This window comes from Perna viridis, chromosome 6 (assembly GCF_037379345.1).
Source record: "Perna viridis isolate PV_CMFRI_1.1 ecotype Kerala chromosome 6, ASM3737934v1, whole genome shotgun sequence".
Classification (NCBI taxonomy): Eukaryota; Metazoa; Mollusca; class Bivalvia; order Mytilida; family Mytilidae; genus Perna; species Perna viridis.
In genome coordinates this window covers 39,560,131-39,586,991 of record NC_142450.1, presented here as the reverse complement: position 1 = coordinate 39,586,991, position 26,861 = coordinate 39,560,131, and the positions used below count along the sequence as shown (strand labels likewise).

The window sequence follows — 26,861 nt, the reverse complement described above, 5'->3', positions numbered from 1 at the left end:
GAATTGTTTTATTTCAAAATTCGAAAGACAAAAGAAATGCAATTATATTTCAATTATCGAAGTCATACACCTGCGTCACGAGGGTTCACCGCCTCACGAGGCGCCGAACGTCGTGCCGCACACGCTTTCTCTTGAATTGGCTATAATTAAGTCTACCCGGCTTGTTAATTGATATACCCAGGCAAAGAAAGAACGATACACAGAGTGTTAATATTTATTTGCACCCTCCTGTTGAAGTCCTATAAATAGTGTGCAAAGTAGTTGTGTTTTCTCCACGCAGGGATGTATGCCTAATGAAAATGAAAAGCTGACAGGAAACGAGAAAACGAGAAGTCTTTTCACTTTCTAAACACGATTATTGGACTCATACACAGATCATTGGACCACTCTGCATTATATATACAAGCTATTTTTGAAGATTTATTTTTTTATACATTTTCAATGCAACCAAAAGGAGATTGAGAACCAATGTCGTAGCAATTCGATATGTGGTAAGTGGGTGATACTTCCGGTTGTCATTTATGCATATTAATTATGTCATAGTGATGTAACTTTATTTAGCGCTAAAAAAAAACGTTTGTTATACTCGTATCTAAACATACTATATTTTTTATAAATATAAACGTTTAAAAAATGATTTTTTTGTGTCATGTCTCCTTTAAGCACAAGTGCTTGATCCCCTCTTTAGCTCACCATGTCAAAGGCCATGTGAGCTATTGCCACGACTGGGCGTCCGTCGTCGTCGTTAACAATTTTTCAAAATTTTTCTCCTCAGACACTACTTGACCAATTGGAACCAAACTTGGTATGAATGTTCCTTGGGGTATCTTGCATACAACAGATATTGGGATTATTGATCCGTCGAAAAACATGGCTGTTGTTACTAAAAATAGAATACTGGGGTCAGAGTAGTTTTTCGCATATTACTCCAAAACAGTTAGGTTAAGCTAAATTCTGACATTGGGTAAAAGTGTTCTGCATGATGAGATCTGTCTGCAGTATTTTCGTTTTAACCCATTAAGCCATGTTGGAGTTATTGCCCTCTTTCATATTTTTTTGCTATTTTAATGTTGTTTCCTTCAAAAATCTTCTTCTCTGACACTACTGGAACAATTGAAACCAAACTTGGTATGAATGTTCATTAGTGTTTCCTGCATTGAACTGATGTGGAAATTTTTTATTTGTCGAAAAACATGGCTTCCTTTACTAAAAATAGAAGACAGGGGTTAGACAGTAGTTTTTGGCATACATCTCCAAAACTGTCACGTTTAGCCAAATTCTTTCAATAACTGAAATGATCTTTATTTGGACTACAAAGTTTTCAGTGAAAAAAGTTGTCAGATGACTCCTTGTAAGAGTTATTGCTCTTGAAAGGGGAAAAATGACGTTTTTTTTTACTGCTCTCAACCAATATCTTGAAAACTATGATGGACAGAAAGAAACTTTCAATTGCTGAAATGATCCTTATGATAAGTCCTACCAAAGTCTTCTTGAGTCATATTAGTTGGACAATTTCTTGTTCAATTTATTGTCCTTGAAAGGCAAATTTGAACCAGGTGAGCGATCCAGGCTCCAAGAAGCCTCTTGTTTTAATGTGCCACCCATTGCCTGATTCTTACACAGAATGGTACTTCAAAAAAATGTCTCAAAAGACAGAAGTGGAAACACGACATGTCATACACCACATTATCCTAAATATGTAGAAGCTGAAAAAAAAAAGTACACACATACCGGTAAATGGTTAGATAATGGGATTACAGTATAACATTTCCCTTTCTAAGCATTGCACTGCATATTGCTCCTTATACAACTCCTTCTACAGCCCTTGATATGAAGAAACTTCATACTTACTTCTTCCCACATACTGACATAGAAAACCACAGAAACATCATGAATAGAAGAACTTGATACACATATCATACTTGAATAGCATTTCTTAACTGACCTTGTATTTGACTTATCTGACTTATATGAAATGACTACGAGTTGATGATTTTTCATACAATGAAAGAGTTCTTTCCTATAACCAACCAACCTAATGCATAAACAGCAGTGTGGATGTCACATTATCTCCAACAGAAGTGTGTATGTTTCATCTAACATTCAAATCACCAACTTGATTCCAAAACAGCTATGTGTATGTATCATCTAACCTTCAAACCACCAACTTGATTCCAAAACAGCAGTGTAGATGTTCCATCTAACCTTCAAACCACCATCCTGGTTCCAAAACAGCAGTATGTACCAGTATTTTTCATCTAACTTTCAAACCACCAACATGATTCCAAAACAGCAGTGTGTATGTTACATCTAACCTTCAAACCACCAACTTGATTCCAAAATAGTAGTATGGATGTCATATTTTACCTCCAATCCCCCAACGTAATCCTGAAACAGCAGTGTAAGTGTCCTATCTGACCTCCAACCAACTAAATTGATCCTTAAACAGCAGTTTGACTGTCCCATCTCACCATAAACAAACCAACTTGATCCTGAAACAGCTAAGTGAGTGACCCATCTTACCTAAAACCCACCAACTTGATGCTGAAACAACAGTGTGAGTATCTCATATCTTACCTCCAACAAAAATTGACCCTGCAACAGCACTGTGAGTGTCCAATCTTACCTCCAACCAATCAACTTGATCCTGAAACAGCAGTTTGTGTGTCACATCATACTTCCAATCCACTATTTTGATGTTGAAACAACAGTGTGTGTGCCCCATCTTACCTCCAACAAACCAACTGGATCCTGGAACAGAAGTTTGAGTGTCCCATTTAACCTCCAACCAACCAACTTGATCTTGAAACAGCTAAGGGAGTGTCCAATCCTACCTCCAACCAACCAACCTGATGATGAAACAGCTGAGGGAGTGCCCCATCTTACCTACAACCATCCAGCTTAATGCTAAAGCAGCAGGTGAGTGTAAAGTGCAATCTCAAACCAACCAACCAACTTAATTCCAAAACAGCCAAGTGAGTGTCACATTTTACCTCTAAATAACCAATTAACTTGATCCTGAAATAGGAGTGTGAGTGTAACATGTCAGTTCTAACCAACCAATTTGATCCCAAAACAGCAATGTGAGTGTAACATCTCACATTCAATCAACCAATTGGATTCCAAAACAGCAATGTGAAGTTCAACATCTCAAATCCAATCAACAAACTTGATTCAAAAACAGCAATGTGAGTGTAACATCTTACATATAATCAACCATTTTGATCCTGAAACAGCAGTGTCAGTGTCCTATTTTACCTAAAACCCACCAGCTTGATGTGGATGTCCCTCCTTACCTCCATCCATTCAATGTAAAGTTTAAATAGTAGTGTGAGTGTCCCATCTAACCTCCAACCAATTAACTTGATGTTAAAATAGCAGTATGAGTGTCTTATTTTACCTTAAACCACCAATTAACTTGATGCTAAAACAGCAGTTAAAGTGTCCAATCTTACCTCCAACCCATCAACTAGGTCCTGAATCAGAAGAAAAAGTGTCCCATCTTACCTCCAACCCTCCAATTTGGTCCTGAAACAGCAGTGTAAGTGTCCCATAATCAGAATGTTCTCCACAACGAACTTGACCTTCTTTAGCATCTACAATCATGAACATTTATATCATATTTCAAAATTCTAAAACTGAAAGAATAAACAAAGTAAGACTAAAATAAATGCACATTATCTAGTTTTAAAAACTGAAAGATATAGGAGAGTTCTTCATGATGTCATCACTTATCTGTGATTTGGTTTTGGTTGGCAAAAAATCCATTGAGTGGCATGGGGCATCAACTTGAAATCATGATAACTTTTTCATTTTTTTTAAATAATTGAAAAATTCTTTTGGTTCCCAAAATCGCAAATAAAATTTTTTTTATCCATTTTTAATTAAATATTCAGTAATTAGACTTAATGTGCATGAGATTTGAATTATAAATTTATATGAAAATAGAGGTTTACAAATAAATATCATTACAAATTTATTTTTCAAGTAAAAGATTTATAGATTCACAAACAAAATATGAATTATTTTATCTAAATGAAACATTTCACAGAACCAAAATTGGATATAAAATAACAAAGTTATGAAGTTTTGAAAATTGGGACTCTAATCATGAACTTTTCAATTATTTATTCATTTGTTCATTTGTCAACCAATTTGACACTTAATGATATGCAAATTAGTGAATATGACATCACTAATGAGATTGGCAAACTCTCCTATACATAACTAATAATCCATTTGCCAAATTTATGAAGTTTGATTTATTTGCTCAAAGGGCAGTAACTCTATAGTAAGACAAACAATTTTGGACAATGAATGCTTTGCAGCACTGCTTGATTTTCTCTCTCTCTCTCTCTCTCTCTCTCTCACATGGCTCAGAGGGTGATAGTTTTTTGTATATTACCCTCTCATGAAAAACTAAACTGGTTCTGGTATAAAATAGGTACCAGTTCAATATTAGTCAGTTTTGTGCTTGGTGGAGAATCAATACGTACAAGGTTAATATAACATTAATTAATAGATGTGTTTATTTTTCTTTACTTAAGATGCCAAATTCACTACTATTCTGTACCTAAACATTTCTAATTGTATTGTCAAATTAAAAAGTGACTGAGATTGGAATTGGAAAAGAAAGTGTTAAAATGAGAATTTATGTCATTGTTGTTAAATGTCCATTCACTGCATTCTTGACCTTTTTCTGTATTTGTTTGTATGTTTGATTTAGTTGTTGTTGTTAATTCTGTAAAGACCTATGGTAACATTTGGATTAAAAAACTATATACAAGAAAACGTCAATTTTCATCTTTCAAGGGCAATAACTCTTACAAGGAGTTGCCAGACAACTTAGATCCCTGAGGACTTCTGAAGGCCTTATAATAAGGATAATTTCAGCAATCAAAAGTGTTTGGAGATATATGTGCAAACTACTGTCTGACCCCAATGTTCTACAGTCGAACTTCATTAAGTTGAAGTCGAAGAGATCAGGCAAAAATGTTCGATTCATCCGAATTCGAGTCATCCATGATAAAATTGTATTGGAGTAAGGTGAGTTTTGCTGGGACTTTGAAATTAATTCAAGTTATCCGAGACTTTGACTCTTCTGAGTTTGACACATCGCAGTTCGACTGTATTTTTAGTAATGGCGGCCATGTTTTTTGACAAATCAAAAATCCCCACCTCCACCCAGGTGAGCCAAAAAAAATCTAATTGACATTTGAGTTTGTGAGAAAAAGGTCGCCTACCGACACATTGAATAAAGGTTCCAATAAGGGATGTGATAAACAGTTTACATTTACAGTTTCAAATGAATGCAAACTTGAAAGAAAATAAGACAATTTTAATGAAGAAAATAAAGACTAAAGAGAAACATACAAAACTGACTGTTAGGACTTACTTTGAAAAACAATGACAATGAAATATTCAGTATAATAAAATAAATAACACATAGCTTTGAGGGTGATAGAGAGTTTGTTACCTCTTGAAAATACATTGTCACTCTCAGCTACACCTCAGGGTGACAACAATTTTCTCACGGTAACAAACTGCTCTATCACCCTCTTAACTCTATGTTATTTATATAATAATGTATACCCTGTTTTTCTTTAAAGCTGCATTAGCTGCCAAATTTGTTCAGTTTTGATTCAACTGAATTTTGCTGATTCAATGAAATAAGTTAGCAGTAATGCAACTGAAGCAATAAATGTCCATAATACCTACAGAATATTGCGAAAACAATGTTTTTTTAAATCAAAGAAGATCGATAGCTCTGATCTATATTTTTTGCCATTACTTCCAAGGATCGTCGACAGGACATTCACCTGCGTTAAAAATACTTTGTAAAAAAAATAACAATAAGGGATACACAGGTAAGCACGTGTCTTGTTTTCATTTCATTTCATCTACTTCTTGATTAGTTTTCAAATAAATAATGACCATATTTCAGCCATATTATGTCACAATAGGTAAATTTCAAAAGGATCCTTGCGTTAAATTCGAACTTTTTCTTTTACTGCTTGAGTCCATTGGTCTTCCTCACTGCTGAATAACCACTTTCGCTTTGCAATCATATTTGTTATTAAAGAGGTGACTCTTATCTAGGTCAATTTTTTGTCTTGCAAGACAATAAATATATAGATACCCATTTCATGTATTTAATGCATTTTATTTGTGGATATCAAATGAATTTATACAGGAAAAGTACAATTTAGTAGAATAATTCAAAGTCAAGGTATATTTCAACAGAAACAAAAATTTACGAAAATGACAGCTGATGCAGCTTTAAAGTAAATAAAATATTTCTAAATTTGGAATACTAGTAGTTCATGGTAAACTTTTATAGATAAGTATGTTTTCCCCTACATAAGTTTGCCAAATCTAATTACTATGGTCTTGAATGCTAAAAAGTGTACAAACTGGATAATTTTCTAAAAAAAAATCTCAATTCTAAAATTTTTGAGTACTCAAAAAAGAAATTTTTTAGGTAGTTTTTCTTGACTTCCGTTATAAAAATGAAACCAAGAGAGCCAGTTTGTCCATAAAAAATCCTGTTTTAACCAATGACCAGAAATTAAATTAAAAATACAGTAATTGGCAAATCTATGGCAAGCCGTTGTGGAATTTATTACCTATTTATCAATATCAATAAATGAATTATTGATATTAACGGTTAATTATTAATATCAATAAATGATACATCAACATGTTACTAATTCACCTATTTATTGATATCAATAAATCATTTATGCACATGTTGATAAATATCTATTAACATGTTATTAACTATTCATTAATATCAATAAATGGGGAATAAATTCCACAACGGCTTGCCTTACAGATCATTAATATCAATAAATGGGGAATAAATTCCACAACGGCTTGCCTTACAGATCATTAATATCAATAAATGGGGAATAAATTCCACAACGGCTTGCCTTACAGATCATTAATATCAATAAATGGGGAATAAATTCCACAACGGCTTGCCTTACAGATCATTAATATCAATAAATGGGGAATAAATTCCACAATGGCTTGCCTTACAGATCATTATCCTTGCTACTGCAAGACTTTACAAATGTGTATAAACATTGTAGAAAACGGAACACATTTCTTTTTTCAATGTCTTGAATACAGTTATCTATATATGCTATTTTGGATCACACTTCTATTGTGCAATATTTAATTGAATCATATTAGTGCTGGATGTGCTTTGACATACATGTACTATTAAGTGTAAGTTTCTGTAAGAATCAGGCAAAATGTGAAAAAAATCAGGAACATGCATGTAAAAAACCCACCAATCTGACAAAATAATTTCTCTCAAAGATGCATATCTTTATTTGAAAAGACCACTATTTGAACTCAGCACCACTGGACTTGTTTCAGAAATTTTTCGATGGAATTTTAGAAAAAACAAGGTTTCTGACAGAGTTATCTGCCATTAAAATGTTCATTTTCAGCAGATTTCAATGAAATTATAACTTAATCTATCAAAATGCTATGGAAAATCCTGTCAGTTTTCCATGCTTCTGGTGATACTAAATGGTCAAATTAAGCTTTCAACATGGTTGATTTTTAGATTCCATGCATCACCCACTGCCTAATTCTTACAGATACTGACCCTTTGTTATCCCTGCTTTATCATAGAAATACAGATTATAACAATGAACTGGTAAATTAAAGAATACAAAATAATGATACTAGTGTTCTACTGAGTTAATAGGTTTGACAGGTTGAAGTGAAAAACAAGTATTGTTTAAGAGAGTGTCCATAGAAGACTGGGAAAGTGGGAGGCACATGCAAAATTTTGTTTTCAAAATATTTTCATCTTTTTTAGGGCAAAAACTCTTACAAGGAATTGCCTGACAACTTTCATCCCTAGGGACTTTTGTAGGCCTAATAATAAAGATCATTTCAGAAATTGAAAGAATTTGGCTAAACCTAACAGTTTTGGAGATATAACATGCTAATAACTACTGTCTGACCCCTACGTTCTATTTTTAGTAACAGTTGCCATGTTTTTCAACAGGTCAAAAATCCCCACATCAGTTCTACGCAGGATACCCCAAGGAACATTCATACTAAGTTTGGTTCCAATTGATCAAGCAGTGTCAGACAAGAAGATTTTGGAAAGAAACAGCATTAAAAAATAGCAAATAAACGTCTAAAAAGGGCAATAACTCCAACATTGCTAAAGGTCTCACTAACCACTTCCCCCTATGTACTACCATAAACACTGAACCTAGACATATGCATTGTAAGTGCATTATTTGTGTGTATTTTGATTAAAAGTAGTCAAAATAAGACCGAAAAGGTGTACTTTAAAATCATATATGTAATTAACTACAAAAGTGTATGAATATTGTTTACATGTGTGAGTAATTTGCCTCCATGCTGTCAGATTTTCAGTATCATTTACACTGAATTTCTACAATCATCGTACCATTAGCAGAATGATTTTGGAAGCCTTATTTTCCAAGCTTTGCAATGGTATGCAACTTTAAGATGTCATTTATCCTGGGAATTCACAGTGAAACTTTGAAAATTACTTTTTTAACATGTAAAGTAATGGAAACGTTAGAAGTGGTTAGTGAGACCAAACAGATTACAATGAAAACTTTACCACAGATAAAGCTCATCATGCTGAACACCTTTACCCTGTCAAAATTTTGCTACACCTAATGGTTTTGAAGAGTATATGTGAAAAACTACTGACTGACCCTATGTTCTATTTTCAGTAAATCCCCATATCATTCTATGCAAGATACCCCAAGGAACATTCATACCATGTTCCAACTGGTCAAGTAGTGTCAGAGGAGAAGAGTTTTGAAAAATTAATAACAACAGAAGACAACCACAACTAACACAAAGTGACGGCAACAGCTCACTTTCCTTTGGCAAGGTGAGCTAAAAAGGGGAAATAAATCTTTGATTTGTTCATAATTATTTGATTTGTTTGGGAATTTTAAACATGTATTTTGGGTCATCCAGAAACTGATACAGAAAGATCTGATTTTTCTCTCATCATTATGAATTTAACATTAAGTTGAAACAAAAATTTGGTGGGATAAAATTAACCTTGTGACCCCCATATCATAGGACCTGACTGGTTTCCTTATGGACGGTCTTTTAAAACAATGATTTTTTTTATTTATACCTAAATGAAAAAGTTGACTCTGATTCAAAACTGAAAGTAAATCTTTAAGTTTTACAATCATCACATTTTGTGGTCAAAAAAGCATGATAAGTAGACCTGTTACACAAAACATTTGAATTGACCTTACCAAAGTCCTTTGGAAGAGCAGGGTAAAACAATGATCGCACAGTTGTCTTGTTGTTTGATGAACCAATCAACCTATGACAGCTTTGGAGGAACTTCTTATCCTGTTACATCATAATAAGAGATGGAAGAATCTACACCACATGAATTATAGACTAAATTTGTTACATGTACAATTACCAGTATATATTGGTAAAAAAAATGGTATGAAGCAATTTAAACATGAACTATTTATCACCTTCAGTATGTTGTGTATCACTTTTTTGACAAATAACAACAGCTAACAGCATTGGGAGTCAGTTATTTTAACAGAATTAAATTTTTATCCTTTACTTTGAAAAAAAACCCAGGTAGTATGATTAGAATTATTAACAAAAATTAGTATGGTACTGCATGACTTTGATTTGTTGCTCACCGGTAGATCATAAAATATAAATAAAATTTCACTCTAATTACAAAATTATTAAGATTTCTTATTATACCCCCTGACTGCTTTTTTTCGCTCATATCTTAAACAAGATACCAAGATTATTTTTGTTAATGAGTTATTTCCCTTACCTCCAAGTTTAGACCAACCGACATTACATCAAATATTCTTTTGGAAAGATCAGTGCATTGATCAAATAACTGTTTGATTGACAATTCAAAAGAGTCAGGTTTGGATGGCCATTTCTGAAAATACAGGTGTGAAACAATACAAAACAGATCTAGACAATCATTTTCATCTGCATATCAGCAAAAAAAAAATACTGAAGCATCAGCAGTGGGATGATTCAAATACTTAAAAATCCCAAAAGCATGGCCTAAATGTGAACACATAAAACAGAGACAATCTACATACACAAAGCAGCATAATACAAATAAAAACTTAAGATAAGGAAAACAAAAAGTCACACAAAAAACTAAACCACTAGCAATATGGACTCCCACAAAAAAAAAAGACGGTAGTGGCATCAGGTGTTACGGAAGGGTAAGCATGTTCTGTTCCCTCAGTGGCACCATCTTATTGCAAGCAAAATCTGGTAATAATCTATAATAAAACAGCTATTTTTTTCAAATTTCTGGACAAGAGCCTAATATATAATTATTTTCAGGCTTTTATTTGGACAATTAATTATCTTTGAAACTGAAAAGAAAAGATGTCATTTGTAGACTCAATTTGCTCATAAAATCTCTGAATGACCACTCCAAATCAGTTATCACATAGTCTTTCCATTTTTAATAATTCTTATTTTAATAAAATGCTTTGCAAGGTGCTGCTTGATCAGGTAAGTTCAATAGTTTGTTTTTGCTATTATCATTATCTTGTTTTTCTTGAGAACAAGTTAAAATAGCATGAAATAAAAAATAGAATTTTAAATGTTTCACAAAAATCAAATAACACCTACCACAGGATGGTCCTCTGGAGTAACATTCCATGATTCTTTATAATCACCAGGCCTCTCAGGATTTAATCTAAGTTACATGTAAGTTAAAATTTTAAAAATTAGAGATGAGCATGCATGCTATTGATGTAAGATAAACCAATAAAATATATATTTAAAATTCAAAGCTTTTCTCTAAATGCTCCAACAATATCAAATAGAAAATTAGGGGACAGACTTATATGGTTTTATATAAAGTCTACCAGTTATTTAAAGTGTCCATGGTAAAATTTGTTACACAGCATAAGAATACTGTACTTACATGGAACATATTATAGCAAACTTTAAAATTTGAAATGGTCCTTTAAGATGGGTTCACCTTGCATCATGTAAATTAAATGGCTTACCTCTACAGACTATAAGTTCAATTATGACTGAACACACAAATGATATAATATTATAATATGTAAACATTTAATCTTGACTATTTATCTTTCAATCCATACACCTTTTTTAGGGATCTGTCTTAATTCATGCACATCTTCACATGATTCAGATATCAAGTTCCATCAAAATCTATTGAACAATTCTGAAGAGTTATATGGACAAGATATATGGATTGGCAGGCGCGTAGCTGCCGTTAGGCAAAAAAGCTTTTGCCTGCACTTAATTTTGCCAATTTTTTTTTTTTTTTTTTTTGAGATGAAATACATCCAGGGGAGGCATAAATGATGCTCTTCACTTCAATTTGGCCTCAGCTACGCGCCTGATTGGTTCCTACAAACCCACTTACTTTGTATGCAGTAATTTAACATCTTAAATTTTGACTTTTCATGTAATTGCATCTTGTTAAATTAATAAACAACATACAGTGTTTAAAATAAAATTATGTTATACATTCTGTTGTAGTCAGAATTCTACTCATGTTAAAAGAATTATATTTTATAGTACAAGTATGACGAAATATGACTTACTTTTCTCCTTCAACTCCAACCCAACCAAAGTTATAGTTCAAACATCTTGAAAATTTAGATTTTTCTTCTACTGGTTCTAGGAAAAATTCTCTTGATGAACTAAAAGCTGATTTTATCTGAAATAAATAGGAACATTTGAGTTATCTTTCCTTAACTTTAAATAAAACTTCTGGGAAAGCAGTTCCCAAACTGTTCTACAGATTTTTTTAAACTATATGCAACATATATACTGTACATATAAACCATTGAAATGGAGAGTTTTAAGCCATGAAGGTTCTTATTTCATAGGTGTTTACTTTTTTTAAGTTCAAGGGCTAAGAATAAAAAAAAAATAATTAAGACTACTTGGTCTCAATAAAAAAAAAATTACATAGAGTAGGAATTAAAAGACAAATATCCTTGTGAACACAGCCCTACAAAATGAAGCGAATATTAGAATTTTAGAGACTCAACAAATAGTATTGCTCACACTTTTTTTTTACCAAACTATGAAAATCCTTACAAGAGGAACCTGAATCGCTCACCATGTTAAATTTTTGCCTTTCAAGGGCAATAACTCTAACAAGGAGTTGGTCTCACTAACCACTTCCGGGTCAAATGGCCACCCCACTACATAGTACCAAAAACACACTGAACCTAGACATGTGCATTGTAAGTGCATTATTTGTGTGTATTAAGATTAAAAATAGTCAAAATTAAGCTGAGAATGTGTACTTTAAAATCATATATGTAATTAACTACAAAAGTGTATGAGTATTGTTTACATGTGTGAGTAATTTGGATCCATGCTGTCAGTTAGCAGAACAGGTAAAAATGTGGATTTTCAGTATTATTTATTCAAGTAAATTTTGTGAAGAATTTCTACAATCATCGTACCATTAGCAGAATGATTTTGGAAGCCTTATTTTCCAAGCTTTGCAACGGTATGCAACTTTAAGATGGCATCTGTCCTGGGAATTCAGTGAAACTTTGAAAATTACTTTTTTAACATGTAAAGTAATGGAAACCTTAGAAGTGGTTAGTGAGACCGTTGTCCAACAATTCTGACTCCATGAAGACTTTGGAAGAACTTATGATAAGGACCACTTCATCATTTGAAAGTTTCTTTCTATTTATTACAGTTTTCAAGATATTGGCTTAAAACTGCTAAGACATAATTTTTTGCCACTCAAGGGCAATAACTCTTACATGGAGTCATCTGACAACTTTGATCCTTGGAGACTTTTGTAGGCCTTATAATAAGAATCTTTTCAGCAATTCAAAGTTTCATTCTATCTATCATACTTTTCAATATAAATGTATTAGTTGAACACTGTAAAAAAAAAACCCTGTCATTTTTCTCCTCTCAAGGGCAATATACATGGAGTTGTCTGACAACTTTGATCCCTTAGAGACTTTTGTAGGCATTATAATAAGGATCATTTCAGCAACTTAAAGATATTAGCTCAAACTAAAGGTTTTGGAGATATATGCAAAAAACTACTGTCTGACCCCTATGTTATACTTTTAGTAAGGATGGCCATATTTTTTAACCAATCAAAAATCCAAACAATCATTTTGTACAGGATACTCTAAAAAATAAGAATATAAACTTTTATTGAATTCTGTATTAGTATTTTCTGAAGACAAAATTTTTGAAAGTAACAACACCAAAAACAGCAAATTTTCCAAAAAGGGCAATAACTCCAAAATGGTTCAACAGATTTTCACCAAAATTTGACCACAGATAGATCTCATCATGCTGAATACTGTTATCCATGTCAAAATTTAGTTAAACCTAATGGTTTTGGAAATTTATGCAACATACTACTGTCTGACCCATATGTTCTATTTTAAGTAATGATGGCCATGTTTTTTAACCAATCAACAATCCAAATATTCATTTTGTGCAGAATACTCTAAAAACAAGCATACCAACTGTCATTGAATTCTGTATTAGTAATTTCTGAAGAGAACATTTTTGAAAGTAATAACATCAAAAACAACAAAAAACATCCAAAAAGGGCAGTAACTCCAACATGGGTTAACGGGTTTTCACCAAAATTTGACCACAGATTGATCTCATCATGCTGAATACTTTTACTCAGTTAGAATTTAGTTAAACTTAACGGTTTTTGAAATATATGCAAAAATCTGTTGTCTGACCACTATGTTCTATTTTTAGTAACAGTGGCCATGTTTTTTAACCAATCAAAATTCCAAAAGTTCATTTTGTGCAGGATACTCTAAGGAACAATCAGTAGTTTCAGAGGAGAATTGTTAATGACGACAACAATGACAGACTCAAAGCAATGGCAATAGCTAACATTACAATCCAATCTGACCTTAAATGGCACGTAAACAACATATGCAATAAAGCCACCAATACATCAAGCTTCCTAAAAAGAAATCTGAACATCAGTTCCACCAAGGTAAAGGAGCAGGCATATAAATCGCTAGTCAGACCATCACTGGAATATGCTTGCTCTATCTGGGATCCATACACTATAGATGACATAAATAAAATAGAAATGATTCAAAGGCATGCAGCTAGGTTTGTGACAAACAGGTATCACAATACATTTAGTGTCTCCAACATGGTACATGTACAACATTTAAAATGGAGAAGCCTAGCTCATAGAAGATCAGACACAAAATCAATTACAATGCATTCCATAGTTGCCATCACAAAGACAGACCGGTTAATTCTACCTCTCAGACATTCCCAATACATACACTCATTATCCTTCCAAATTCCTCAGTGTCAGTTACAAGTCAGACAGCAATCTTTCTTTCCAAGAACCATCAAACCATGGAACAGCATACCAATGAACATTGTTATGAGAGACTCAGTCGAGTCGTTCAAAACAGCCATCTCAACTTACACCTACAGTCATTAAACATCCACCAATGTATATAGTTTTAAATTCACTCTTATTGTTATTTTTTTAATTCACTCCTATCGTTAATGTTTAAATTCACTAGTTTAATTTAGTTTGGAATTTGTAAATAGCATGCGCAGAGAAAAGTGACATTATCTTCAGCGTGTTGAGAGTTGGTCAGGAGATTGTAGAAGTACAAGAACATGGCCTATGGCCAGATGAGCTAAAAATTAGTAAGAACCATGAAGTACTTTACAGTACTTAAAAGTGGAAATAGAAAATTTTAATTTACAGTTACTTACAATGTCATCAGAAATTCCATGGTTTTTCAAGTAGCAAAATCCAATATTTTCTAACGCAATACAAATCTCCTTTCCAAGTGCATCAACATCATCAAGATTAAAATCTGTACCAATGGCATACTTCTGAAAATCTATGATTGGGATCATCACAAATCTATCTTTAGCTGAAAAAAAAAAGACTTTATAGTTGAGCAACTAAATAAATTCACAATAGAATAGTGTGCTGGATTGGCTGGCCACGTCTTTCCTTTTATCTTTATAGAAGTTATAAATTTTATAGAAGTTTCAAAACTTTTGATAGTGAGCATTTTTTAAGAGACCTTCAGCAGTCAGATGTAGACAATTTAGATTATACAAATGTAAATGATGAAAAGAATGCTTCATAATGTTTTTAAAAGCAACAAAGACTCTAAGACTCTAAGTCGTGGGAAAATTATAGAGTACACAGAAATTTGGTAAGTAAGATCAAGCGTGAATCTGTGAAAAAGTATTTTATAGAACGATGTGTAGGTGGTCCCAAAAGCAAAGACTTTCGGCCCAACATAAAACCTTTTTTGACTATCAAAGGTAGCCATTTCGAATCAGATATTGTAATTGGAGAAAATGATCAACTGTTAACAAATCAGAAAGATATTAGCTGTGTATTTAATGATTTTTTTTTATAAATGTAGCCAAAGACATAGGAACTGGTACAATTCAAATAGATAACAACCACCCCAGCATTACCAAAATCAAAGAAACATCCATCAAAGAAAATGCAAATGAACTACACTTAAAACCTATTACAGAAGCTTTCACACAAAAACAGTTTAACAAAATAAATCATAAAAAAATCTACCATATGATCTGCTCCTGCTGAAATTGAAAAGTTATGGTTTGTCTGAAAATGCCCTATCTTCATCAAATAGCTACCTTAAAAACAGGAAGCAGTGTGTTAAAATTGGTTCCATATGCAGTCCTTGTTTGGACATCTATAAAGGGGTTCCACAGGGGTCAATCTTGGGACCGGTCCTTTTTAATATCTTTATTAATGATATATTTCACTTTATTTCGAAAAGTGACTTATATAACTATGCTGATGACAATACTTTATCATATAGCAGCAATGATCTAAAAGATATTGTAAATACTCTGGAACAGGAGAGTAGTATTTTAATCAAATGGTTCTCAGATAATCATATGAAAGCCAATCCTGACAAGTTTCAGGCTATAGCGATTGGCAGTAAGACTCAAAAAGAGAACATTATTTTTTAATTTAGATGGTAATGATATCCTCTGTGAGGATGAAGTAAATCTACTTGGTATAACATTTGATTTTAAATTGAATTTTAATAGCCATATCTCTATTATATGTAAAAAAGCATCACAACAATTAAATGTATTAAAAAGAATTGGAAATCGTCTACGTAAATTTGGTAAACTTACAATATATTATTCTCTTATACTGGCAAATTTCAACTATTGTCCATTAGTATGGCACTTTTGTAATGAAAGCTGTACAAAAATGTTAGAAAAGATTCAAGAAAGGGCTTTACGTTTTATTTATAATGATGATAAAAGTACATATGAAGAGTTGTTAATCAAGTCTAAGATGCCATCCTTAAGTGTTAGCTATACATGTATATAAAATAATAAACAAACTGACTCCTGTATACTTACATGATATGATAACTGTTAAAGAAATTTCTTACTCTTTTAGGTCTACAAACTTGGTGAACATACCAAGAGTAAACACAACCAGGTATGGCCTGTACTCTGTCAGCTATGGGGCAGCTAAACTGTGGAACCAACTTCCAAATGAATTATGAGGGGACATGGGCCTTGATCAATTTAAAAGTTTGATAAATAAGTGGGAGGGGAAGGGATGTTCTTGTTCCTTTTGCCAATAGCTTGGCTTACCCAACTGACAGATGCAACATCATCTCCTTAAAATTTTTCAATTTATTATTTTAATCTTGCTGGCATGATAATTTTAATCCTTTTAGCTGCTAGTAAAATCTGCTTTGAATTATAGTTTCCATTGCATGTTATTTATAATTTGTATGTCATGTTGATTTCAGTTAATATGTATGTCTTGTGTTTTATTTATGTTGATTTTAAAAGCTCTACAGAGCTTATGTTTATTGTTTGATATATATCCACTTTAAATAAAGTTTACTTGACTTGACTTCTGATCTAATGGCAAATATAATCAGGCATGCAATGACCGTGTTATAGCCAAGGTAAGACTTTTTAGGTAAATCGACTTAAAAATTTACTTTTAACCACACAGGTACTCTCGGTAAAACATTTTCTTTTTGGAGAAATTTCTAGTTGCAGAATCTGATTTATGAGACTTTATTTGAAAAGAGGAGGAGGATTAAGAATTTACAAGTCATCTATATTTTTGTACACCCGTTTAAAACGACGAAATAAATATTTCATAAATGACGAAAATGTTTTAGATCGTTTTCGTCACTTAAATTAAAAAAGTGTATAAAAAAATCCATTCAAAAAGTATTTCAGATAAATTTCCGTCACCTTAAATATAAATGTTGTTAAAAACTGTCAATCGAAAGTTACATATCTGGCCTCACGCTCTGACAAGTTCATGACCCCAAGCTTGGTAATTACCTGGTCAACCAGGTGTGAAATACATTATTTTGTTGTTAACCTGGCATCCCTCATATGTGCATCGTTAATAATCCTTTAAAGTAATAACAATTTATCAATCGTTTGATCATTAGGATCACAAAAGATAATCCCAGGGTTCAACTTCAGCCGGTCGTTTTCGACCACCGAAAAAAGCTTCGAGTTGACTTGAGACATTTCTAATTTTAAGTACGTTTAAAATATAACTTATATATATCCTTATTTTAAGTATTAGTCGTGTTAAACGATTTTGATCTTAAATGGATACCGACCGATATTTACTCCCATAAAAATAGAAACCCTCCACGAACCTCTATCTATTTTTAGGGTATTACTAATGTCTGAAATCCCCCTAATACTGCGAAAACCCCAAAAATATATCCGAAATCCCCGCTGGAATAGGGAAATCCCTCATGAAATATGACATAAATACAAGTAGGTTATTTAATATATCTTCACTTTTCACCGTAAAAATATAATTTGATGAAATTATTTAATGTTTTGTATTATTGTATCATTCACCCCATACAAAGCCAGCACGCCACAGTATTGTAGAACTGCCTAATTTTGATCTTGTAATCTGATGCTTTTTACACGTATCACTTTAAAAAATTGTCAAGCATCTGTAAATCTATATATCTAGAAATAGCTCAAGCCAAGGCCTTCAGGATGCAGTAAAAATTTTCTGAAAAAAAATCACCCACGGCAAATTAGGTTATCATAGAAACCATGCAAAAATATGCGAAAATTTGCAAAAAGGTTCATAAAATCAGGTTTGAAAATATCAAATTTCCCGCAAAATATCTTAAATTTTTATTTCATCCCCTGAAACTGTCCAAACCTTTTCCTTTGAAAACCCCATCCTCATATGGGCATCGCCGGTTAGATTTTGAGCTATTTCACTTTGTAATCCACTTATCAAATATAGCATGGTAAAAAATTGGCTTACTTTCACCTTCACAATGAAGTCAAATTGTCATTGAAAAAAAGCCCCTTCAACATTGAAAATAAAAATGTGACAATTCTTTATACTCGGCGTCACATAAATAACATACTGTTAAAATTTGAATAAAAATATTTTCTACGACTTTATTGACACCTACCATCGTTTAAATTGTCTTAAATGACTTGCTCATTCGTTTAGCCAAACGGCTTCTCCCTACACATTGAATCGTTAAATTCCGGTCAGATTTTAATTCTAGGTGCCAATATTTACATTGTAAAAAGTCGGCCATGTTTACAGTGATCGGGTTGCTAGGAGATGTTGTTTACGTTTAAATGGTTTGTCCAAAAACCGAAGAACCCAGAATGCACTTCGGCGTTATTTCGGATATCTCGGATTTATTTTACGCGAACAACGTACAATACCGAGAAGTTGATCAAGCAGACGATTGTCACTGGAGTTCGACGGGAACTTACGAACTTCGTTTGTAAACAAATCGTCCCGTAAAAACCAACATGGCGGATATTAGTATGGGATTTTCCCGTAAGGATTTGTTACGCATGATTTAAGCTAATAAGCGACTTGTTTTTGAGAAGCTGTATGGCTAAACGAATGAGCAAGTCATTTAAGACAATTTAAACGACGGTTGGTGTCAATAAAGTCGTAGAAAATATTTTTATTCAAATTTTAACAGTATGTTATTTATGTGACGCCGAGTATAGTTTGTAAATTAACTGTTGATATTATATGTTATTATATATGTTCAATCAAAACTGTTGTATGTTAAAAAAAATTGTATTGTAATTATGCCTTTTATGGGCCCTTTATTGGTGAATATATAAAACATTGCAAAATACTTTTAAAAGTCCCTTTAAGTTTTTTTCAGAAAATGTTTTATCAACAATAGATTCTTCATTTTTAATCACTATAGCAACCACCGGTTTCCATTTATGTCATTTTCAAAAGTGCGAAACTAAACTAAACTGTGGCGGTACGAGGACACAATTTCGTTTTGCATTTCAACAGACCCATCTTGACATATATGATATAAAAAAAATTCCACCGCTTCAAACTCATTCAAACTTCACCAACATGGAAACATGTATAAAAGCAGATTTCTATAAGAGTACCAGAAAATTCACCATCATTTTTTTTATTTTTAGCAACTTTGCTTCGGAGAACCCGTAGACATGAAAAGTGACCACTGCCCAATGTCCTAAATTCTGACCTTATTTCATAGGACCAAATCACAACTTCTACATAAAATTACGGAATGAAAAAAATCCCTTGTAAATTTGATCCTTGCCCTACATTTCTGCTGTTAATACTAAGCAATAAAGTTTATGACAGCAAAGAAAAAAAATCAGGAAGAAACACACTAAAAAAAAGAACTTAGTTTATGGTACGAGACCACAATTATCTGCCCTTAGCTTATAGTTCCTATAATAATAGGGGATTTTTCAACAAAAAAAATTAGAAACATTTCGTTTCAGAATTTCTCATACTTTTTGTGCTCAAATGGAAGAGGAATAATGAAATTATTTTAGTACATGTGTTGAAATGAGAAATTTGACATTTAGGTTGTGATTTGGCGAGGTAAAAAAAAAGGTCAAGTTTGTGACATCCGGAAGCCATTTCGGGTCATTTTTTAGGGTATCTCTGTGTTTATGCATAATAATTGAAAAAAATAATGGTAAATTTTTTTTTTATATTTTTTATATAAGTTGTTGGAAGGTTCAAATTAACATCCCTGAAAATCTGAATTGAATTGCGCCGGTGGATTTTTTTTAAATTACAGAAAGGCTATAAAGAAGATAGTGGGAAAATAATTGTGGTTTCGTCAATCGGCAAACCTCGGATGACTCCGCTACTCTACCTCAATCCCTCGGATGTGATACGGGATTTGATATGTGTCTAGGCTAAAAACCACTAATTCCACTTTCCATAGGCTTCTATGCTAATTTCACAATATTCAATGACTTCTCTGGACTCTACCTTAACTTTAACCTGCAGAGGACTATATATCAGCATGATTCTACATATGTCAGCTCACAATCCTCAGAATGGCATGTGGGGTTAGCAGACTTGCAGTGCAGTACTGGTCACCGGAAGTGAAATCCCAGTGTTTTCACAAGATAAGGGTATATTTAAAAATCATTATGGAGATTAGGCTTCACATCACAAGAAGCAAAATGCACCTATAAAATGTACAGAAATGTTTTTCCTGTCAGAAACTGTTTAATTTTTTTAAATAAGATGAGAACTTTTTTCACAGCACTATGAGGAACAGGGGTAATTTCTGCGTAGGACTATTTTTGCGTACGTTCCAAATGCTCATTGGTTGAATTGGTGGTCTGTAACCTAAATCTACGCGCTACATTTATTCGCCGGAAGTTGACCCTGTCACTTATGACCATTAGAAATATGGCTCGCTTGACCTAGCCATAGGGTGTACGATACGCTCTATCAATAAGACGTACATATCCGTAAAATAGAATTAAAAAAGTTAAGTTAATTATCTTAGAAAACGACATGTTTATATTTATAAGCACACATTTTCCAATTTCAAATCCATATTTTGGGCGCATCCATCTTTAAATGAACATTAAATACCTCTACATAGAAGATTTCTGAAAGTAGTTCCAATGACAGCTGACGTAATAGGTACCAGTATCGTATTGCATATCCCTGAGCGGGTGTACGTCAAAACAGGGATGCTATAAAAATATAGTGCATTTTCTTTTTGCCGCTCTACAAACTAATATTTTGTCAAAAGATATGAACAATGACTTAGAAAATAGAGCAAACATCACACTGTAAGATGAAGAACTTTAAAAGAAAATCTAACATAATATCATAAAAATGTTCCACTGTAAAGGTTGGTTTGGTGAGTGCAAAACGAAAGTGAAAGTAGGGAAAATGGCTATTTATAGTTCAAGACTACTTTTCTGTCCAATCTTCGTGGATTCACCCTATTTTCTTCGCGGGAAATTATTTTTTCACATGTCCTTAGAAATGCTACATAAGTGAAAGTTTTAACGATATATATATATATATATATAGCTGGCCGAGTGGTCTAGGGCGCTGGATTAAGTGCAGACGGTGTTGCCATAGATGTCACAGCGGTACGAGATCGAGTCCCGCGGAGGGAACGACCAAAAATTTGACAGTTCTAACATCGTTGGGAATTTTTCAGACCCTTATACATATATATATATATATATATATATATATATATTTATATAAACGTCTCAGAATGTGACGACTCTATTCGCTACGCTGCTCCATCGGATCAAATTGATACAGGGAAGATACATAAACGTATAGAAAGGTCTGAAAAGTTCCCAACGATGTTAGAACTGTCAAATTTGCGATGCAAAATTTTTTGACAATAATCTCCTTCCTTTACAGTGTTGTCTTCTTCTGTCTCGTGGGTAGGCTGAATACTCGCGTTTTGTTTAATGTTATCTGTACTCTCCTCGGTGGTTTTAATAAGGTCGTCTGTGCTGTTGTCTACGTCGATCACATCTGGTGTTTCTAATGGTTGTCTTCTAATGAGCGGAACGAAATGATTCGGTATGAATGATGATCCAGTTGGGACAGCACCAGAGGTCCACATGACGGTACAAATAGGTGAACAGGAGACACTTACCCCTCGACCACAAACTTTCCTAGAAAAGGGTTCGGATACAAATTCCATGTTCAGCTGAGGGGGGGGTAGTACGAGCGTATGGCGGTCTTCATAGCAGCACTTGGATCATACAGATGCATCATATCGGCATATCGTGCTAAATCGGCTATATCCTTGGATAACTGGTCGTACTTCACTGTGACAATACGGTTATCCTTCACTAGATCGGTAAATTTCTTGTGGGTGGAATCGTAAAACATCGGATATGTAAGTACTTCCAATAAGGCAAAGACACGGAGTAATATATGGAAAACTTCAGATCATGTGAGGGTTCTGGAAACGGCTCTGTAAAAACAATTTCCATCTCCGTATGTTTGTGCTGGATACATGTCTGCTAAAATTGCAGGGCGAAACATCTCTAAAATTCTCTTGAAAGGTCTGTCAATATCCATAGGACCGATGTCATGAAGAGCCTCCGGTAGCTGTTGGTACGTCTCCAGTAAGAACGACTCGGAACGGGTAACTGCACGGATATCCCTTGGAGCCTGACCAATAGCAGCTCCAAACCTGAAATTTGAAATTATAACAAAGTAGTGCATGCATAAATGTACTAACGGTGACCTAATTTATAGTGGGTTATGACCTACTATCAATGATACATCTACTGAACAAATATCATAGATGTACTACTAGTAGTACCTGAGATATGGACCTTAAATAACCAAGAACTTAACCAAAATGTTACGGACGGACGGACAAGGGTAACACTATATTTCCCGACCACTTACATGGGCGGGAAATAAAATTAATCTAGTTAAACAAAATTTCCGGTTCGGGTGTAAATCCCACCTCAACATCCAACATCCCACGAAAATCAAATGGTCCGTGCATAAGAACATATTTGTTCTCGATATCTAAATCAAAGCACCGCAGGTGCTGAAACTCGCAAGGTCTGTGGCGATGTGTAAACGAATTTACAGGAAAAAAACAGCAGTGATCTTTTTTAACAGACATATCCCCGTGCGGGCCCGGGTGTAGATTGTCGTAGAAGGCGACTTAGAGTTACTTGAGACTCTGGCGCGGTGTCAGTGCTCCGCCCATATAGGTCAAGGTGTGTACCCTAGGTGGTTAAATAGGGTAGCCCTCGTGCGCGGGGGTTGTCGGGTCATAATACTATGGTCATAAGACCGCAGACCATAGAGGGCCAACGTGTCTGAGGAGTGCCACAATTCAGGCACGTAAAATATCCCTTTGTGGACCGCTCCACAAAGGCTAAATTTTCCGCCCCTACCCATCTTCCCCTTTTTCCAGTGGCAATCGAAATTATATTTCCATGTGTCCCATTCAATCCCATCCCATTTCATTCATCATCATTTCATGTTTATTTTTATCGCCCTTGCATGTTCATCGCCCTGATATAACCTATATAGTGTTGATAGGGCGTAAAACACCAACAATCAATCAATCAATCAATCAAGTTTTTACACCTCTCACACCCAGGGAAATGTGTGAAAGTAAAAAATAAGAAATTGCATGCGTTGTCATACTAAGTATACCCCCACTCAAGTGGGCTCGGGAAACAGGAAGTAGATATCCGACAAACCTGGAAAGGGGAGGCACGGTACAGCTCATCGTTATGAAGGTGTACATACCATATTTGAAATCAATTCCTTCAGTAGAAGCTGAGATATCTGTTACGAAAGTTTTTTTTCGGACGGACAAGAAGATTGCAATATTCTTACCTTTGTTTGGATTTGTGTCTTGGATAAAATATGACTGGTCTTATAGTTTATTTTTTCTTTATTTAGTGTAGGTTTTTTTTATCCAAATTAAAGTGTGTTAGTTTTTTTATTTTTATTTTTTTTTTTCTTCTTATTTGTTCGTTTTTAGGACGTTGTCACTAAACCTCAACTTTACAGAATGGGAAGGTGGATTCTGATTATGACACATTATTATTAAAGTGTACATTTATTCCAGAGACCTTACTCTCTAAGGAAATGGATAAATTACTTCATAACCAGAGACAAAGAGCAAAACAAACAAAAATAAAACATTCAAATTATCATCACAAGAAAACAAACACGTGAAAAGAATGAAGTACGTATTTTATATACATGTAGCATTCTTTGGATATCTTGAAAATACAAAATGTTTATTAAACCGTTAAGTAAAATAACTGAGAGTTCTTATTATTGAGTCACACCATTACGTAAACCAGCTAACAATAAGCCGAACACATTAAGTCCTTTCCCGTCACGACCGGTGCCCCAGAAGCTGTCGCTAACATTGTGATGTATAAACCCTTGACTTTCTTGTAGTGCCTTTCGAAATTCTTCACATTGCAAAAATTTTTTCTGCCATGATAATGGGTCTCAGTTCTTCCCACGTGTTTGTTGTTCTTATGTCTTTGGACAGTCTTTTAGCGATATTTGCTGTTGGAGCATTTCTTAATATATCATCTAATTCATATTCTTCATGAAATATAGCCTTTCTACTTTGATACAAGTGTTCTGCTGATACCGCTATTTTTAAAAATTTAAATGCACACAAAAACAAAGTCTCTGATGTGTGACTGGTTATCTCATGGATTTACATTAATTTTAACGCAATAACGAACAGTCAGGAAGTATTTATCAACGATAAATATTTATTTTACGATTCTCTTTTCTCCTTGCAACGAAATCACAATGATTACGAACGTCTTCAATTCTAATCATGATCCAGGGTCAAAGGTCACTAAAAATTACCACCCAGCAGTTTATTGTATTTATTGTTATGTTTGTATCTGTAAACTTAAAATGAATATATTAAGAGTGTTTGTTTATGTCTTTAGTTTATGACACTATTGACTATTTACAAAATTCTGCTGCCCATGATATGTCGTTCGTGCTTTACGCAAAAGTGACTAATTGGTCAATAAAGGTATAATTGCATAAGGACCTTATGCAATTATACCTTTATTGACTAACTAGTCTAATACCCTAGGACAGTTCTGATTTTAACCAGTCCAATATGATGTATTGGACGGTTAAAGGCCATATTCGACAGCTAAATCCCATACTGGGTGGCTATATCCCTTATTGCGATCATATGCATGCCAATATTCGAACATAACCCAATAATACAGTTTATAATATAGGGTTATTAAATGGTTATTTTCATATTAATCCTGTATTATGTCCAAGTACAGTCGTATTGGGTTGAGATCACTTGTATTGGCCCGAGGGCCAATACAAGTGGTCGAAACCCGATACGACTGTACGAGGACATAATACAGGATTAATATGAAAATAACCATTTTATGATCCCTTTATTAACTGATGACTTAAAATAACAGGAGTTATCTGTACAAACCTTTAAATACAGCTCAGTATGACATGTTTCCTAGTGAAGACTGTAACACTCCAGATCTCTTGATGCATTTATTCACCCCAACTGTTCTTTTCTATATAGATCTATATTAATATACCAAGTTTGCTGATACCTTCTCAAATTAGGTTTTTAATGCATTCTTTAGCTTTTCCCACGAATTTACGAATTTTATTAATGTGGAGATCATTATACAGTTTTGATTTTTTGTGTGTTAATGTGTTTTTCAGTAGATTAATATGAAAATAACCATTTTATGATCCCTTTATTAACTGATGACTTAAAATAACAGGAGTTATCTGTACAAACCTACATATACCTTTCTGTTATAGGTTTGAGGTCTATCATATTGGTCAAGAATTAATACAGGGCATGTGCCCTGTATTAAATTAATACAGGGCAATTGCCCTGTATAAATTATGGTTGCTAAAACCTCCTGTTGTATTAAAGGGGCAATTTGCATTGTATTTTAAGTCATCAGTTAATAAATGTCTGTCTGTTCGTCTTTCAATCGGGTCATATTACAGCCGAACAGCAAAGTACCTCCGTGACCCCGAATTCCTTTGATCCAATCTGCACTGAACAAGGGAAAGATAACTCCGATTAGGCATCGCCATTTTATTGACTTTGACACGTATTTTTGGCGAGATAGCCCTTGATTTTGTCACTGACAGCGACGTGCACATGCCATTTCGGTGGTTTCAAAAGTTTGCAAATAAACGGTGATCCCGAGGTCTCACTAACCACTTCTAACGTTTCCATTACTTTACATGTTAAAAAAGTAATTTTCAAAGTCTCACTGTGAATTCCCAGGACAAATGACATCTTAAAGCTGCATACCGTTGCGAAGCTTGGAAAATAAGGCTTCCAAAATCATTATGCTAATGGTACGATGATAGTAGAAATTCTTCACAAAATTTACTTGAATAAATAATACTGAAAATCCACATTTTTACCTGTTCTGCTAACTGACAGCATGGAGGCATATTACTCACACATGTAAACAATATTCATATACTTTTGTAGTTAATTACATATATGATTTTAAAGTACACATTCTCAGCTTTATTTTGACTACTTTTAATCATAATACAGACAAATAATGCACTTACAATGCATAGGTCTAGGTTCAGTGTGTTTTTGGTACTACATAGGAGGGGATGGCCATTTGACCCGGAAGTGGTTAGTGAGACCCGACTTTGGAACAGTTAATCCCCTTAGATGGTCAAAGATCATTGGTCAATCTACAAAGAAAACCCCTCTATCTTTAATTATGACGTGTTAAATGCGATTCTGTCAGCTTTTTGATTGGGTAATAAAGTAAACAAGGGAAACCTCGTTTTCCGAGAGAGCGATTTTATTTCAATCTCATCTCTCATTGGTCCAATGAATTCACTCCAAAAATGAATGTAAACAAACATCAACCATTCTTTTCATGAATTTTACTTGAAATAACTGTTTAAGTTATTTAATAATTAATACTTTTTTCTGAGGCATACAAGACTG

General features: G+C 33.7%; 1 protein-coding gene across 6 annotated transcripts in view; it reads right to left on the bottom strand.

The window, feature by feature from the left end:
- LOC148614918 (uncharacterized) overlaps positions 1–21,171 on the bottom strand; it is a 28,343-nt gene extending 7,172 nt beyond the window's left edge. The window contains exons 1-7 of one of the 6 annotated variants that reach the window (XR_015923796.1): positions 20,910–20,966; positions 14,782–14,945; positions 11,619–11,734; positions 10,669–10,735; positions 9,839–9,952; positions 9,285–9,384; positions 3,508–3,596 (exon numbers count right to left, since the gene is read on the bottom strand). Coding sequence is in view for 4 of the 6 variants with exons in the window: in XM_088589436.1 (XP_088445562.1) it covers positions 3,508–3,596; positions 9,285–9,384; positions 9,839–9,952; positions 10,669–10,735; positions 11,619–11,734; positions 14,782–14,928 (633 nt within the window). In the remaining 2 variants the exon portion in view is untranslated. The other 5 variants (XR_015923797.1, XM_088589436.1, XM_088589438.1 and 2 more) reach the window with 5 other exon arrangements.
- Between the last annotated feature and the right edge of the window lie 5,690 nt (positions 21,172–26,861).